Here is an 18,527-nt window from a genome sequence, read left to right as displayed (position 1 = left end):
TTTTTTTTTTTTTTTTTTTTTTTTTTTAGCTATGCCGTGCAGCTTGTGAGGTCTTAGTTCCCGAACCAAGGATCGAACCCGGGCCCTGGCAGGGAAGGCTCGGAGTCTTAACCACTGGACTGCCAGAGAATTCCCTGTACCAGTTTTATTAAGTGGTCAATATCCTGTCAGTGCAGTCAGTATGGGGGGAAATGAGTTTAAAAGTCACTGGGGACTCCCCCCAGAGGTCCAGTGGTTAAGACTCCATGCTTCCACTGCAGGGGGCATGGGTTCGATCCCTAATCGGGGAACTAAGATCCTACATGCCGCACATGGTGTGGCCAAAAAAAGTCCCTAAAAGTCACTGGAGTTTGCACTGCTTATAAACATCTGCTCCCTGCAGTGACTTCAACTGTGCTATTAGACACAGCTGCCACGGGCTCAAAAAGGAACTTCATTTCTTAAAATCACTACTACTGAGACAGGAAAGTGACACTTGTCAGCTCACTTCATTCCCAGAGAGAAACTGGTAACCTCCTTATGGCTGTTGAGCTCAGACTTTTTCCAGCCACAGTTGGCTTGGTAGGAGGAAAGATCCCTGAGTACAAGCATAGCCTTTCTGGAGAGTTCTCTGAGGTCCTGAGCCCTTCAGCCACTGGGACTGGAGATTCTCTCTCCCCATTTCCGCAGGAATCTGCCTTTCTTTTGCACATGGATCTGTCATTCTGTTAATGAAATCCACCAACCTGCATTTTCTTATCTTTTTCTCTACCTTCCTCGCTCCATCCTCTTGTTTATCACTGTGCAGTTAATACGAAAAATCATGAGTACCATCTATGAAGCGCTTCCTGTATGTCAGGCTCTATGCCAGGTACATAAATGTTTGACCTAGTGACCAAGACAGCCAGTAAGATGGGCACTGGCACCCCCTTTGGCTGATGGGGACAGTAAGATTTGGAGGGGCTTATCCTAGGCCCCAAGCTCACTAGAGCAGGGGAGTCATGATTCCAACCAGGGTTACTTACTCCAAAGCCCACCTGCGCTCTTTAGTTCTTTATCCATTTCTCTTATTATCTCCTCAGTCCTCGAACCTTCTATGGAGGAAACAGGAAAATCTCAAAGCATATTCAACTCCCAAGCAAAAACTGATGACTTGATATTTATACTTGATTAAATACAAGCTATGCTGCTTATGTGACATGGCAGCCAAGCATAATCAACTTCTCAAGTCTCATTTACAGTTATAGGTGTGAAATAATCATTTGTCAGCTATGCAGGATTACCCTGGGGAATCAAAGCAATTTCTCCTTGTATGCTGTACAAGAACCAAAATCAGAACCTTTAAGTTGACACGTAAAATTGACCACCACACCTGCCAACTAGGATGTGTGGGTGGTCATTGCCTAGAAGGTCATGATGAGGATGCAGGGCCCAGCCAGCACAGCGAGAGCTTGGTGGGGCAGTGGGCCAAGGGTTTCCATCTGTCTTATGTCTTTGTGATACAAAACCCCATGAAAGGAGGAATAAGGAGGGCCTGCCAGAAAGTTATATGAAAGTATATTATTCATATGTCAGAGTAGCTTATAGAAATAAAGTTCCCTACTTCATTTTTATATCTCCCATGATTATTAATTTCTAGCATACTGTCTCATTCTGCAAATAATTACTAAAAAATACAAGTCATATACCCAATTATCCATATTGATCCCAGAAATATAAAGAAAATATTATTAATATTCTGCTATTCATTTTATATTCGCTAGAGTTTGGTATAAAGTAAGAAATCTATATTCATTTGGAAGATTTTTTTCTTTTACAGAGCTCTTGAAATAAGGATTATTTTGCTTTCTTTTGATGCAATCTGGGCTTGCAAATATATTTGAAGTGTGTGTGTGTGTGTGTGTGTTTGGTTGGTGTAGAATGTAGACAAGCACTAGAGATTCTGAAATTTGTTCATGCACGAATTCTACGTCCTGTATGTATGTTGTTTTGGTATATTGTTTTCATCTGTTTGTTTGTTTTTTAATAGACCAGGCATTTGGAAAGACCTAAAGACCATGGGCTCAGTGTCTCTCTTTATATTTTTCATCACACTGCTTGTTCTGGGCAGACAGGTAAGAAGTCTGTTACTTCTGTAACTTCTCTAAAGTGCTGTATTAATAATACTTTGCTGACGTGCATTGCCATTGCTTTCATGCAAACAAATGTTGAAGCATCAGAATCATCTTATCACTTAAGAGAAAAGTAGGTAGCACAAGGTGTGTATGCTTGGCTATAGACACAAGAAAAAGGCCTCTCATTTTTTTCTTTTTTCCCTAAGAGGCAAATTTTGTGAACAGTAGAAGTGTGAATCAATGAATTTCCTGTTAAGTCTCAAAATAAATGTGTAAGTTTCTGTAAGCCTACAATGTATTCCCTCAATAGCTGCCACTAATTGGAAAAAAAAGTCCCCTTGCCTGGGGTTTTCATCTGCATTTCAAAACGTATAGCTTCTTTTTCTTTTAAGTGGGCATTAAATATCCCTGCTGTCACTTGCAATTATCCCTAGAAATATGGTCCCTTGTTCAAAAATTTTATTTTGTGATGCAAATGAAACATCCTCCTCGGGCTCTGTGCCCGCTTCTGGCCTCCCCGTGGAGCCTGTAGGTGCAGGACTTTTAAGGGCAATATTCTTTCTCTGCCTGCAAACAAGGACAATCACCCAAAGACTAAAGACTCATCCCACACCAGGTAGCTGTGCCTCAACCAAAGTTTGTTTTAAGTTCTTTGATGGATAGCATGAAACAAAGAAGTGATTTATGTGGAGATAACCAGGGAAGAGACAATGCCAATTAAATTATATACACATCTCTAAACAGTTATCTGAGAGGCAAACTATCAGCCGGGGAGTTTGGGTCTGCCTTCCCTTTCTCACCAGGAGGAAGCGGCTAATAATTGCACAGTCAGAGCAGAGACCAGATCTGACCGTCAGTCCAGCACCCGGGAATGCCATCCATCCTCTTCCATCTTCCTGGGGAAGTGCAAGGGGCATCCTTCCCTGGAGCTCACAGTGCAGCTCTCACCAATCTCCCTAGAGCTACGCTGTGGTCCTGATGCAGAGCTCAGAAGACCCCGGTCCCCCCATCACCCTCCCCACCTCTGTCCCCGGCACATGCTAGGTTCTGCATTCTTAGGCAGTTTCTCCTACTAGAATGATCACTCAGATTGCTTCACAGCAATATATTTTAATTACCTAGAATCAAATTGAATTCTCCCAACTTTTTTTATTGATCACTGAGATAATATACAGGCAATACCACTACACAAATGTTGTGGAATCCCTGCTCACTGATCAGTTACTCCCTCAGTGATTTAAATAAATAATCAAAAGTGTGCAGTATTATGGCCGGGCATTCATTTAACATGAGAGCGCTGGTACCCGTTTCCTTTTGTGTCACTCGTGTAATGATAAGTAATATGTACATCTGGAGGCCTAAAGGGTAGTAATCCCTGCAGGATTAATTGTGTTCACAGTTACTCTTTAACTAGAACCAAGGATATACCAAGGTGAGCCGGAAGGCTGACCTTCAGTCCAAAATCATTCAGTGAATGATTTACTGAGGTCCCAAATCTTCTGGGATAACAAGAATGTGAAGTCTGTGATATAGGGCCTCTGCACACCCTTCCGGAAATACAACTGTATTATAAACAAATGTCTGATATTTGAAATAAGGTTGTCAAGTGTTGTAAGAATCCATGGCCTCAGAGTTACCTCTTTTCTGAACACGTTTTAAATAATAGCACAGACTTTTTGCAACTTATTTTTGTTATCATTTGTCCTAATGGCTCCCCTGACCCATGACCATCATTTTTGAAACGATGGCAATGTACTTGCTTTCTAAGGAAATGACTATACTAAATATTGCTCTAGGCATCTCAGAAACCTTAGTGAAAACATAACACATCCTAGACAAGAGCGACAGTACAGTACCACTCTCTGTACTGAAATCTAGTTTGTGACAGAAACGCAAGCCAACTCAAGGGCCTCTTTTGACAGAGAAAGGTCCGCTGTATTTCACCCAGGTTTAAAGGGCAGCCCCCTGCCATCAAGGGTCTGCATCCTAGGTGGGCTCATTCAGAGTATGGAACCGGGCAGCGGCAACCTAGTGCCTGAGAGTGAGGCCGAGGTCCTTGTGCACGAGAGTTGAGGATCCCAGAGAAAGTGGAATCACATGCTGCCTGCGCCCCTGCCCAGAGGCCACTTCTGTCCACGCAGAAAGGTGTAAGCCCAGTTCCTCAGGTACTTTTCAGAACTAGACAGAGCACGAGATGCCCTCAAGGCTGTGGTAGGACGTGAAACACAGCAGACAGGGTCGCTGGGGTCCCAGACGCGGCCTGGACACCCTCTCAAGACTCTTCCTGTTCTCTCTCCCATCACGCCAGAGCTCATGAAGACAAATTCCACATCTGAGTGGAATCTGGGCCCCTAAGCATTTGGGGAGTAGCCCCAGATGGAATCTGAGAGATGGGAGGTGATGTGAGGACTGGAGGTCATGGAGCAGGGCTGCTGTTTTAGTTGAAGTGTCACAAAGTCCTTAGAGCGCTTTCCCGCCCTGAGTCAGGGTCCCGGAGGAAGCAGCTCTCCCCACCCCTGGCTGGATCTCCTCATGCAGCCTCCCTGGGTCTCTGTGTCAAATCTCCCTCTCTTTTCTCCTGTAAGGACATCAGCCATTGGATTTACAGCCCACCCTAAATCCAGGATGATCCTTAAGTTCATTACATCTGCCGAGACCCTATTTCCAGAGATGTCACAGACACAGATACCGGGGTTCGGACTTGGAACGATCTTTTTAGCGACATGATTAAGTCCATTACAACTGGTTTGGGATAAAAACATTTGTCTTCCTTTGGGGGACTGCACATGAGTTTTTAAGGTCCTTGCACCTCAAGGCAAGGGTTCTGCACTGGTTGGGGAGGTGAGGGGGAAAGATTTGTCAGAAGGTCACTCTCAGTCCAGTGTAGCTGGTCCCAAAGGGCTCCGATTCCTTTAGTAGGAGACTTAAAGGATGCTTGCACGTGGTGCAGTAGCAGTCCCGCAGAAAACCTGAGCGACTCTTCACGAGCCTTACGAAAACCTTTCAAACTTCCACGAATTGGGCTTGCTGCCTGCCTCAACTGGCTCCATGGCTTCATCTCATGTTTCACTTTTATCTGATCTTCGGTGTATACCTGTGTCTTCTCGAGGCCACCACCGTAGATTGCTTCTGTTATTTTAGTTTAATACCGGCCACACCACTAGTTTATCCCCCCACAAAATATCTAAGTAAATAATCTGTTCTCCAAGGGAGAGGCCTTTTCCAGTACGTGCATAGCATGATTTCTATAAACACAGAATGTGGAAAGTGTGTCAGTAATGTAAAACTTTAATATAAGCAAACTTTTAAGCGATCTCTTTTGTAATCTTTTAAAAAATAATGTTTTGTTATATGAGCTAAAAATAAGTGCCTCCCCAGAGGAGGCGGAGTAGTTTTTGAATATATCATACCTAGTTTGAAGCAAACCTAATTTCAGTGAATGATCATTGTGCTTTCAGGTTTCAAACGGTGAATTATTTTTTGAAATTGCAATCTGTGCATGAGAGGCCATTTACGTGTGTTTTATTTTGCTTCGTGCTGTCATGGGTATAGCTAAGCAAACCAATAAAACATACTCCCTCCATTTAGTTCTTCTTTGCATGTATTTGTCAATAATTACTATCTGTGCTGAAATACACTCTCTCTATTAGGCCCTTCTGTTACAGGAAGATTCATTCCAGGCTATTTCATTATATTAAATTATATACATCAGAGCAGATACAAAATGATGACAAGCCAAAGAGACCCTGTGACAGTAAACGGGCCTATTTCTACAATGTTAATAACAGCTGATTTTTAAAAACATTGAATTTTAATACATTATAAAGCATGAACACATATGTTTTTTACTAGCAGGTACCATCTTAATTAAATTATATCAAAATGAACTTTTGTCTAAATATAATGTCATTCTCTCAGTACAGTGCAATCCCAAATGAAAAAAACACATACTTTTCAATGTATACTTAATTACATAATTTGTGGTAGAGGAAAACTGATTTTCAGCTGTTAAAGGCAAACTGCCACAAATGAACACTATTATTTTTTAAATGCAAATCATGAAACAATGCACTCTCTCTACTAAAATATTTTCCATTTTTCTTTTATTCATTATTTATATTCTATCACAGCTCTTTTCAAAAAATAATTCAAGCCACCATTTATTAACATGACTATGTAAGAAGCTTTCATGTCATTTTTGTCTTTCAAGGCTTCAGTATAGCTATTTTCTCTGTTTCGGAGGCTGGTTCTTTCCCAGATTTGCATTTTGGAAATCCATGTTGGAGGGTGAAATGAGAGACATTTGGGGGCAACTGAGGGCTTGGTAGGGAGGGTGACAATTCCGTTTGGGGGGGGTTCTTTTTTAGGTTTGTTTCATTCTTTTTATTTTCTCTTTAAAACCTCCACTCTCTGGCAGGACAAGATGCCTATTGTTTCTTTACCTCTGTGTCCTCTTGTAACAGAATGAATATTACTGTAGGTTAGACTTCTTATGGAAGAACAAGTTCAAAAAAGAGCGAGAGGAGATAGAAACCATGGAGAACTTGAACCGCGTGCTGCTGGAGAACGTGCTCCCTGCACACGTGGCTGAGCACTTCCTGGCCAGGAGCCTGAAGAATGAGGTCAGAGAGACTGGGCTGAAGGGCAGAGGCTGGGCTGGTGGAGAGAGGCGGGGCTGGTGGAGAGAGGCGGGGCTGATGGGGAGAGGCGGGGCTGGTGGAGAGAGGTGGGGTTGATGGGGAGAGGCTGGGCTGATGGGGAGAGGTGGGGCTGATGGGGAGGGGCGGGGCTGGTGAAGAGAGGCGGGGTTGATGGGGAGAGGCGGGGCTGCTGGCCAGGGAAGGGCGTGCGCTGGTGAGGGCCGAAAGCTCCTGGCAGTGACCTAGAGGCCTGTGGCACTTCAAACATGTCAGTGTTCAAAATACTCGACATTGGCCTGAACGTGTCCATTTGCAAGAGTATATTGACTGGCCGTATAGAGATCAACTGAGAATAGTGAGTTAGACTCGCCTATGAACATCTGAGCATGAAGTTGATTCATTCTTCCTAGTTTTTCTTCCCCAATCATGTAAAGTTCTGAACGTACAATATGAGGCACTGGGGTTCCAAATATGTCACAAAAGGGGTCACCACCCTCTGCCTAGTGTGGGAGGACGCTTCCTTACCAGCATGCCATCAAGGCCAAATCAAGAAGCAAAATCACACCATGCATCCCACACTCCACTGTTCCATGGCTCGTGACTTCCCTGAGAGCCTTTTAAGGGTCTTAGGATTTCAAAGGTATGAGATAGAATTTAGGAGTTAGCCACACAAGGACAGATCAAAGACTTGAGACCATCCATCTGAATGGATAGAAAAGGGAATTTCATGGAGCATCTAAAGGAATGGATATTTAACTAGAGTTGGAGAGATTGGCATGTTGTTTCAATGCTGAATTGGCTTATGAAATGAAATGTCATGAATTTTCTTTAATGTAACTAAATTACAAGAGTCAGCAGATGTATCTACAGTGGGACTCTGTTAATTTAAGAAACGTGCATTTGAGCACCCACTGAGTGAATGACCTGTGTTTGGTGCTGTGGAGTTTCAGAGATGTATGAGGTGCAATCCCCGTTCTCAGGAAATGTTCAGTGAGGATTGGGAATGGATGAGGGATCCGGAAACCTGTAGATGGATGAACTCGTTAATAGATAAGCTGAACTTTGATGACACTGATGCACAGAGCAGCCAAGTGAGAAGGCTTGGAACGGTATTCATCTGTAACATATTTAAAGTTGGCATTGAGAAGAGAGTGCCAGGTGGTGGGCAGGGACTGGACCTTATCACTCTGGTCTTTCTGGAAGCATGCTAGGCATGGTGAGCCAGTCCAGGGGCCCCAGCAGGTCCCACCATTCACTTCTCTATTTCTTCTCCTGGTGTTTTCTGCTTTCAGTAGGTTATTCAGCAACTTATTTACCTCTTGGTCACAGACAGTGAAATCATTACATCTATTAAAAAGGAACCATCTGTTTTCATTAGCAGTTTAAGAGCTTGTTTGTGTCTATATGTCTAGGTGCTAATTCAGGTTATAAATTCATCTGTTGCCCCTGCCCTGGGTCAGGCTGGTGCTGGGCCTGGTTACAGAGATGAACCGGCCCAGGAGGGAACAGAATCCTATTGTCTCCAAAGGTGCTAACTGCGTAAATGCAGGAGTCCAGAAAGTCCACCACTGTGAGCAAGTGACTTCTGAACCAGAAAAGAAAGTGCTAGAAACTGGCAGAGAGATGAAGGCTGTAGAGGGGGAGAAAAAGACCATTCCAGGCTTCAAGGGGCTACTTCTGTCCAGATGACAGGACAGTGCTTCGTTCAAGACCTTAAGAGGCCCCGGGTTCAGCCCTACAGCACTTGGTGACCTCTTCTGCCCCCTTCTGACGTCTCTCTAGGCCAGACCAGGGGAATCGTCTGTTCTCTCTATTCACTCCTGTTTGCTTGACTTATTCTAAGCAGGCCTCTGAACACAGTTGCCCCTTTGGAAATCATAAGGAAAAGCAGATGGGGATGTAGAGTGAAACCCACAGGTGGACAGCATGGGCTTGAGCCTTTGTCCCGACATTTTCTGTCATGGTAATGTGAGCTACTTCCCCAGCCTGAGCCCCGTCTCCCCTTGAGTCAAAGGGGAATTGTGCTTTACTTTGCACAATTCTTAGGTAGAGTGTGGGATGTTACATGTCACACGGAGCATCCGTCCCTCCAGCTGAGGTGGGCATTTGATAGAGCAGGACCCGGAATCCCACATCCATGCCGGTGGGACATACCTGGTGGGCAGGCAGCACCAAAGCACCAATGGACTCATCCACTTACCGAGTGGCCCTACTGTGTGCCAGGCCATTGACCCTTCTGCGACTAGCACGTCATGGGTGCTCCCAAGATGGGAGTGACATTTCCCTCCAAGTTTCCTCATCAGTGCTGCGAGTTTAAGAACACACACAGCATCTTCTACAGCCTTCACCGCCCACGTGGGGTCCGTGAGGAAGGCTGCAGCGTCAGGGCAGCACCACCCGGTGGGCTTGAACCCTGGAACAGGCACCACCTCACTGCGCCAGCAGTTTGGGAACTTTTCGGAGACAAAGTAGGAATCAGCGCATTTTGTTGAAATCAGCTCTGGATTCTGTTGCCTCATTTGTCAGATCAAGAAGATGAATTCCTTGGGGACCTCGTCCATGGCCACATCACGCCTGTGTGTGCACGTGAACCTGACTTAGGCGCTAAAATGATTTCCCCCGCAGACAGTCAGCACCCATTCCCCAAGCTCCCAGCTTATTCCTTCATTCAGGAAACACACCCCTGACCCAGGCAGCCTCATTTTCCCATAGGAAAATGAACAGGAGCTCAGTTCCAAAGCTTTTCGAACGCTTACTGCCACAAACAGCTGCAAGTTCCCTTATTGCATATTAGAGGTCTCCGGTTTTCGCTTAGGAACCCCGATACCCTGGACGTCATTAGAGTTGCACTTTCTAGCTGCTGACCTCACATGGCTCAGGAGGGTAGAGCGACACACACTGAATCTTACATCGGGGGCATCAGACCGATGAGACCGTCCTTGAAACGATCTCTTCATTCTGCACAACTGTGGGCTGCAGAAGTCTCTGTATTTCATCAGACAACACAGAACTCCCCTGGGCTGTGACTTTCCAGGTTTTACTGCCAGTTTTTGCTGGTTAGGTTAAATATTTGGGGAGGGGAGGGAGCTACTCAAGCAGCCACTGTAACTGTTGGAGATTAAAAAATTACAGCGGGCCCCATCTGGCAGCCTGCGGTCAGGGCAGCCTGACGTCTGCTCAGCGGGACAGAGATGCCGCCCAGTCGCTGCTCAAGATCAGACCGGTGGTGAAGGAGAGTCTGTTGCTCTGGTCCTCATAGGGAATCCTGAGTGCAGACGAGAAGCCCCATAAAGGGTCTGAAGGAGAAGGACAGCCCCTAGCCCCCTGCATAAAGGTTCTGAGGGCTCCCACCATGAGTCTCAGAAAGGACGGTTTTGTTTTGGGGTTTTTTTTCCAAAATACTTATAACCAGGTTATTACCAAGAGGCTCCTTTGAGTGCATGGCAGACTTCTGCCCCATCCCTCAGACTTCCCGACAGGCTGGATGCCTACCTTCTGTCACAGTCAGCCCTTCCTGTCCCCTGGGCAAAAGAACCCACTTCCCTGACCTGGGGATGTGTCATCCTAAGCTTGTGATCCCAGGCCAGGCAGGCTGAGGTGTTTGACCTCCTCTGTTTAATAGCGTGGACATGGTCCAGGCTGCTGGCCCCCCTCACTGTCAGGGCCGTATAGATGCGCCCTGCATGCACGCGCGCGTGCTCTCTCTCTCTCTCCCTCCCTCCCTCCCCCGTCTCCTTCCCTAATGCTTCTGCGAGGGAAAGTTCTGCCCATCGTCAAACACGCGGATCCTGGAAGAGAATTATTTCTGGAGGATTCCAGACCCAAACTGGGCGTGACAGAGCACAGCCAACGCTGGGATGAGAGGGGTTCCTGGGCCCCGGCCAGCTTTCCTTACCCGCTGGGCCCTGCTTGGCCATTGAGAGCAAAGCGCTTGTCCCGGGCCTAGCACTTCTTAGCTGTGGGACCTTGGGCTCCACCCTCACAGAGGCTATAACTAATTTCAAAAACGATAACGCATGCAAAACTTTTAGAGCAGTGCCTGGCATTCAGGAAACACTCAATTTTAGGCATCTTTGAAGCAAATATCGCAAACTTATGCAAAACTTGAGAACACTGCCTCCTGGAACTTATCAATATCTGTCACGGGAGGCGCCTTCCCACAGCTTTTCAGGTCCTGACTAGCGTGGACAGCAAAACTCATGTAATCGCTTTGCGCTGTACCCTCATCTGATGGCCTCACCTCCTTCGCTCCTTCTCTGTGGTGTGGGCTGAGCACTCATGGCTTCTGAATGCAGAGGCTGGACCAGGGTTATTTTTAGAGCATGCGGTAGACAGGAGTGTGGCTTTCAGTCCCACAGTAATGGTTAATGTTCCATGGTTTTCTGGAACATTCCTTGGAAACATGACCTATGACCTTGGCCAGGACCCATGTTCACAAAGAGCCTTTTGATTCTCCTACCCGCCGCATGCACATACAGAGGAAACTCGTTTTCCTTCAGAAATACAGAGTAAAGAATGATTTAATCACAATAATTCTGGAAAGATCTTTTATTTCGATTTAAAACTGTTCCCTGCACCTGTGTCCCGGGCCTGTGGGCAGAGAGCTGCTGTGTCCACCTTTGCGAGCCCCTCTTCTTCCTCCCCCAGGGCACTGGTTTTACTCAAAACATCCTCAAGCTTCTCCACCAGCTGCTGACTGTCCTGACCAGGTCCAGGCCCTCAAGCCATTCAGACCCTGGTACAGAGCTCTGTGGCCCAGACAGAGCCCGCTGGTTGACAAAGCCTACTCTCCAGATGGCTGTGTTTTGGCAGGAACATGTCAGAAAGGTCCCTTGAACAGATGTCCCAGGCAGCTTTGGTCACTTGTTGAAAAGACTGCATTTTGTCGACCCTTTGCCGAGTCCCCGGTGGTCGGGGTTATGTGTGATTCTGAGCCGCGCAGCCTCGCTGCGGGAGAGCTGAGGCTTGATCAAAACAAGACACAGATGTCAATGCGGGTACAGGGGAGTTTTCCAGGCACACAAACGCTCCCCCTTCTCAGCTAACCTCCCAACACACAGGCAGCTCCCTCAACGCATTCCTTACAGAGTCAGGCTAGAAAGCCACAGGTTTTCAGAGATGCTTTTGTGCTTTCTAATGATCTGACTCCCCTGAATAAATTAGGCGTTAGCTGACAACTGGGGACTGAGGGGGATGTGAAAGGTGGGAGGATCACTCTGGCCTCCTCACTATGGCCTGAGTCAGCAGGAGAAAGCGCTGGTCCCGGAGCTTGGAGCCCCAAGCTAGTGGCAAGTTCCGGCAACTTCCTAGGGCACACCAAGCAGACGTCTCCACACCTGCGTGCAAGCAGCACCAATCACACTTTGTTCTCCTGTCCTTGTACTTGCGCTCTCTCTCCAACTAGACCCTAAGCTCCTTAGAGCAGGGCTTGCCTTGTCCGTCTCTGTGACCCCATTACCTGCTATGAAGCCTGGCACCTGGCAGGCCCTCATGGGGGGCTGTGCGTGCCTGTATGTCTATGTAGCAGCACGCTAAAGTGAATGTCAGCCCAGGACACCAAGAGACAGTGGGTGTCGTATTCCAAAGGGGGTGCTAAACAGTGTGCAGAATTTACAAATGCAAGAGCTACACCACTCTCGATCCTTCACTCTCAGGGACACGAGGGCTGGGAGAGTAGAGGTTGGAAGAGGGATTTGGGACAGAATATAGTGAGAAGCGAGCCCCCTTCTGAAGGGACATGGGGAATCCTCCCTTTACCTCTTGCCTCATAAATAGACCATAACCACTCAGCTTGGGATGTGTACCTACGACTTGGGCCCCTACGTGGTCCTGGGGCAGCAACTCCATCTGGGGGACACAGATGACATGTAGTTTCCTGAATGCAGAGGGCAGGGGCTTATTGGAGTGTCTGGCCCAAGAGAGTTGGGGGCTGCAGGTGGGGATGTAATGGGACTATGAGGGTTTGGGAGGGCAAAGCCTGCTGAATGTTTCCAGGGACCAAGCCAGAGAAAAACAGTTGGCATGGGGTCATTTTAGATCCTGTTTTGAAAAGCTGCTTAGAGTGGGGAATGGGCCCCAGCAGAGAAGCTAGAAGACTAGCCAGAAAGCCCAGGGCAGAGAGAGTAGTCACAAGTAGGAGCGGAGTGCGTGGTCCACATCAAGAGAACCTTGGCAGGATGTCCCGTGTTGGGGGGAAGTGACGGAGAGTCTTCAGATAACCCATGAAAATGTCCACCAGGTTTAAGTTCCCTGGGAGTATGATGTAGTTAATGGAACGTGTCCCTCCTCCAACAGACCCTTCTTTCTTCCCCTGTTCTCCACCCCTGGGTGCTTTGGAAAACTGGGCTAGGCAGCTGGGGAGAGTCAGACCAGAAGTATGAGGAGGAAAGAGGGAGTAGAAGCCAACCGTGCCCCCTTCCCACCCTGCAGACACTCCTGCACCACCCAGCAGGCCTACACTGGGGAAGGAGAAAAGCCACACATTCCACTGGGGTCTGAGTTCTGACTTCTCGTTAGATTGGACACTTAAATTATTGATGAGAGGACTCCTGTTACCTGAGAATGACAAGAAGAGTCATGGGGTTGTCCCAAGTTTTCATCCAGAGTTGGGAAAGAACGGAAGTCCCGCTCAATAAACTGCAAAAGACAGTGCGCACAGAAACGCAGCTGCTTTGTGATGATTTTGCCAGAACTTGAGCTTGTTTTGCAGAATGGCTACATGTGAGTGAATGTTGACATGGCATCTAAGCTTCCACTTCTAAAGCTCAGCGAGGTTCTTGTTGGCAGCTATGTTCTGGACAAGGGTCACCCGTGCTAGACCCTGAATTCCAAAATCTCCTCCAAGGCTTCCTACCTGCCCTACCCTCACCCCAGATCCTCTGGAAGTATAAGATAAGCTCGGGTCGTCAGCCAATGAGCTTGTGGTTCTCTCTGGCCCCAAGCGCAAGCCAAAGACCTGAGGGAACCTCTCATGAGTTTAGGGTATGGCTCTAAGCCCTGCACGTTTCATTAGCTCTAGTGAATTTGTAAAGCTTCCCATTTGTCAAGTTTCCCTGATTCTCAAGCGTAGCCCTGTGGAAGCCCTGAGCCAGGAACTAGGGGGTCAGAAATCCCCACTCACCCTTGGTGTTTCCTCAAAGCTCCACGTGACCCATTTGTCAAAGAGGGTGGGTGAGCATTTTGCAGTCCAAGGCCCCAGTAGCACTCATGGCCTGTGGAGGGCCAGACCAGGACTCCAGAGATTAGTCCTGGTCCCTAAGTCAGTGGGAGCCTTGGTGTGTCACCAAACTCCCCTGACTTAGCAATTCCTCATTTGTCCCGTGATTCTTAATCAAGGCTGCACAGCAGGAAAACTCATAGAGTTTTACAAAAAGATGCACATGCTTGGAGCCCACTCCAGGGGCAAGGTTCAGTTGGTCATTGGGCGGCCCAGGTGTCACCTTCTTGAAAGCCCCATTGGTGACTCTCCTAGGCATTCCTATTAGAAGACCATGGAATTAAATGACCCATCAGACCTCTTCCAGCTCCAACAACCTAGGTGTTCTGGGGCAAGAGTTCAGAGGAAAATTTTGAGAGTCAACCTGAAGATGTTTTATTAGACTCCAAACCAGTGTGGTTAAAATCAGCCCTCACATCCAAACTTTCAGTCAGTTCAGTCTTGCATTTCCTTATCTCTCATACCCAGATACCCTTAAAGACCCTAGGGGAAAGGAAAAAGGCAAAGTGACGTGACCTACAAGTGATACGGGACCCCATGCTGCCCCATTCCAGGCAGCACACTCTGTGGTCATCCAGGAAATGCAGGGTAAAGCATAAAGTGTAGCATTTATAAGAGTGACCTCTGCATCAGACTTGGTAACTGTGACCTTGGGAAAGTAATGTAACTGTTCTGTGCCTCAGTTTCCTCATCTGTAGATTGAGAATAAAAATACCAGCTTCCTAGGATTGTAGTCAGGGGCAAGTTAATGCTGGTGGAGAGTTCAGAGGGGTGGGCATCCTGGCATGCAGTGGGCACTCAGTCAGTGCTGGTGATTATTGTGTGTATTCTTGTCATCATCATCATTCCCCAGATGGTCACTCTGGCTGATGTCAGCAGACAGTGGAGAAATGCAGGGTACAGAAAATATACCCTTGCCTTGCTAGATGTACCCCTTTTCCTTAAGAGTAGAGAAGTCAGTGGAGTTTATACTACTTTTATGAAACTGCCCTTTTTAACTAGAAGAGGCTTCTAGGGGCTTTTCTCTCCCCTGTTACCCTGACACCCTGGCTGGGTCAGCATTACTGGAACCTAAGCTTGGCAATCATACATTCCACAGGTCGTCTTCTGAGGATATGAGTATTCACAAAAACAACTTTTCAGAGAGAGGAAGCACAGGTCTGCACCAAGAACCAAGTCAACCATATGGGGAGCAGAATACAAAAGAAAAACCTTGATTCTATTGTTCATGTATTTTATAGAGATTGTAAGGCAGTAGCAGAAGGCACTACCAGGTGGTTGGCCCTGAGAACAGGAAGATGACACAAGTCTGTCTTTCCCAGGAAGTGGTTGTGACCTGCTGTGGGTTGCCATTGCCCCGATGTGTGTGTCATGAGATGTCAGCGGAGGAAGAATGGTTTTTCTGAGAGGCCACCAAACCTTGGAGTTATGGTGCTGTTGAAGTGCTCACTCCCTGCTAAGGGATTCATCTGAGTGCCACAGAGAGCAGAGCACACTGGTAACATCCATGCAGGGTAGATTCTCTCCCTCTGCCAGGCACACAGGAAACATCAGCCGCTAGCTTTCTTTCCTCCACTCAGAGGTCGCCATCTTGTGTGACAGAACTCTCCTCACGTTTTCTGGTGGAGGGAGTGTTTCCCATGATGCAGTGTGCCCACATTGGCGCCTGGCCATTCTGCCCGGGACAGGCCATCCAAGGGCCCTGATGCACCAGCACCAGTGAGAGAGCAGATCTTCCCTCCCAGGACCAGCCCCCATGCCCACATAATAACACTTCCTATAAGAAATCTCCACTGAACTTGAAGGTTTCACTATATGCTGGGGAAAATTATGTGTGGAAACACCTTGAAATTGTATTTACAAGACATTGTAATTTTCCTCACTAAAAGTTTAGACTTTTAGTTTAGACTCTAGTCTATTTAAAAACAAAAGGAAATCCCGAACAAATATTTCTGGTGTCTAATACAATAGAATAAGTAGCCTGAGGAATTTCACTAGTTCTCTCTGGTGTAATTCAGAAGTAACATGATGAGTTTCATCTGCTCCTTTCAGGACAGGCTGAAGAGGAAAATTCATGATGCCTCCAATCCAAAGAATGTAGCCATAATGAGTCACTTTAGGACAATATAGTAGCTTGGGAAATCGTTTTGTTTCCCTTTAGTTGTTAAAAGAATGTTGTTGTTGTTTTTTCCTAAGTGAGAAGTCTATGGTCTCTTGTCATTGTCTAAGATAGAGATGGCAGAGAGGGGTAACCGGAAGGGCACCTCATACTAACTGGTAGTGACAGTGGGAGTGCGGTGTTGACGATTCTGAGCCTGCATCCAGCTCCCTAGAAGCCTTCACCTGTGATCAATGGCCAGTGCCTAAAATGGGCCTGGGACCAGGGTGGAGCAGGTGGAGTGGACCCTGGGTGATTTCTTTACCAGTCTTAACGTAAAGAAACACTTCCATTAGGACCATGTTTGCTTAAAAGGTTTCCTAGTGCTCAGCTCTTCCTTTTCTCCTGGGCAGGATTTATACCACCAGTCCTATGACTGTGTCTGCGTCATGTTTGCCTCCATTCCGGATTTCAAAGAATTCTATACAGAATCGGATGTGAACAAGGAGGGCTTGGAATGCCTTCGTCTCCTAAACGAGATCATTGCCGACTTTGACGATGTACGTACTTACCCTTGATGGGCAGGGCTGGCCCCAGTCCCATCCTTTGGCGTTCCTCTGGACTGGCACATTTGAAGTTAGTCCAACATCATGGCATATCTTAAAACTTGTCCTTTGACAAAATTTCTGGTGGTTGGCATTAAGCTTTTTTGCTCTATTTAGGTCACTGACTAATTTTGGTGAGGCAAACACATATTATTTTTAAAGCTAATATGATTTCTATCAACAACGACCAAAATCTGTTCCATAAAATCTCTCTCCAGCATGCCCATGAATTTTCTTGAAAGGCTTGAACTCCAAGGAAAATACTTGCCCATCTCTTTATACATAAAAAAGATAGTAGCTTATTTGCATGTGTGTCTGTGCAAACTCCAAGGTCTAGGTCAGATATCAATTTGAATTGTACACGGATGGCATGCTTTGTTATTGAAAAAGCAATATGAATGTGGTAGAATATATTTTAGAAGGGACAAAGTGTACATCTTAGGTATTGGAATAGGTGTCACTTTTGAATTTTCTGCCTACAAAGGAAACAATGCACTTTGTTTTCTAGTAAGAACAAACAGACCTCTGGTTTGAAAGATATTGTTGTTTTACCATTTTTAACAATATTTTGCAAATATAGGAAAGTTGACATCAGTGAACATATGTTCATCATGATTGATGGAATTTTGAAACACAGTGATGAAATTATATAATATGATGGTTTCAGGCCAACCTTCTAAATGTCTTGTGGGACCTGTGCATTTCTCTGCTACCACCACTGTCACCATGAGGTTGACTCAAGACTCATGGTGAAGTAATGACAAGTAGAGATTTTCACTGTTGTGCAGGGTTCACAGTGAAAAATGTTGGCACATTTCCTCCAGCTGCCCCTCGGTAAAATAAATGCTCTCTAGCACTAGTGACCATTCTTTCAGGTTGGATTGCTCATGGAGATGTGATCATGGGATTTGCTCACTTATCTTAGATTCTCTGACATGTGATCTTGAGCGAATCTCCTCTGAAAGCAGGAGTACCAAGGAAGGGTCTAGAAGATGTTCCCAGTCTTCTGTTCGTACCTTTGTCCTGCTGAGCAGATACAGAACCTTCCAGAGTTTCCTTCATTTGCTCTCTCCATCCAGTCTTTCCCTTTCCTACAGCTTCTTATTTTTACCTTTCCTCCAACCCACCCCAAGGTCTAATGTAGTAGATGAGGAGGACCCCAGTAGGAAACTGATTACTGGTGCCAGAAACTGGGGCAAAAAATATTAGGGTCAGGGCTGATGAGAGGGACCATTTATTCCCTCCACTCCAGGTTTTCAGAGGGCAAAAGTTAATCCTCAGCACTACAGTTGGTCATAATTCACCCTCACCATGCAGGGAAGACCTCACTCTCTGAATCACGATTTTATATTTAGACCTTTCAAACACAGAGTGGGGAAGTTTATTTGAGGCCATTATCACTCGCATCATAATTTATCCTGTTTCTTTCACTAGCAAATTCTAAAAGGTAATTCATGTTAACTGGAAGTAAATCGTTATACTGCATATCTTTCCAAGTACATGCCCTTTGTGAGACGCATGAAGTGTTCTTTCCCCACGATGCCCAAGGTCGAAGGGTGAATAATCAGTATCATGTTCCTGTGACTGAACTAGGATTTGAGAATGTCTCTAGAAAATGCTTGGCCTTGGGTCAGCAGCCGACTGAGTAACTGTGTGATTGTCATTGCCCCCCAGCTGCTGTCCAAGCCAAAGTTCAGTGGAGTTGAAAAGATCAAGACCATCGGCAGCACGTACATGGCGGCGACGGGTCTGAGTGCCGTGCCCAGCCAGGAGCACGCCCAGGTACACATGTGTCAGCCACACCCAGCACACGTGAGCCTCAGCTCTGCCCACAGGTCATCCTGGGACCAAAACAGTGACCCATACACTGAATTG

General features: G+C 46.4%; 1 protein-coding gene across 1 annotated transcript in view; it reads left to right on the top strand.

Annotated features, from left to right (window-relative positions):
• ADCY2 (adenylate cyclase 2) overlaps positions 1-18,527 on the top strand; it is a 432,035-nt gene that overhangs the window by 391,192 nt on the left and 22,316 nt on the right. The window contains exons 19-22 of the mRNA XM_060009679.1: positions 2,009-2,093; positions 6,557-6,715; positions 16,461-16,607; positions 18,327-18,434. Coding sequence (XP_059865662.1) covers positions 2,009-2,093; positions 6,557-6,715; positions 16,461-16,607; positions 18,327-18,434 — 499 coding nt within the window. The remainder of the gene's footprint in view (positions 1-2,008; positions 2,094-6,556; positions 6,716-16,460; positions 16,608-18,326; positions 18,435-18,527) is intronic.

The sequence above is a fragment of the Delphinus delphis genome, chromosome 3 (assembly GCF_949987515.2).
Source record: "Delphinus delphis chromosome 3, mDelDel1.2, whole genome shotgun sequence".
NCBI lineage: Eukaryota > Metazoa > Chordata > Mammalia > Artiodactyla > Delphinidae > Delphinus > Delphinus delphis.
The sequence above is the reverse complement of the archived record's forward strand: the minus strand, read 5'-3'. Positions and strand labels throughout refer to the sequence as shown.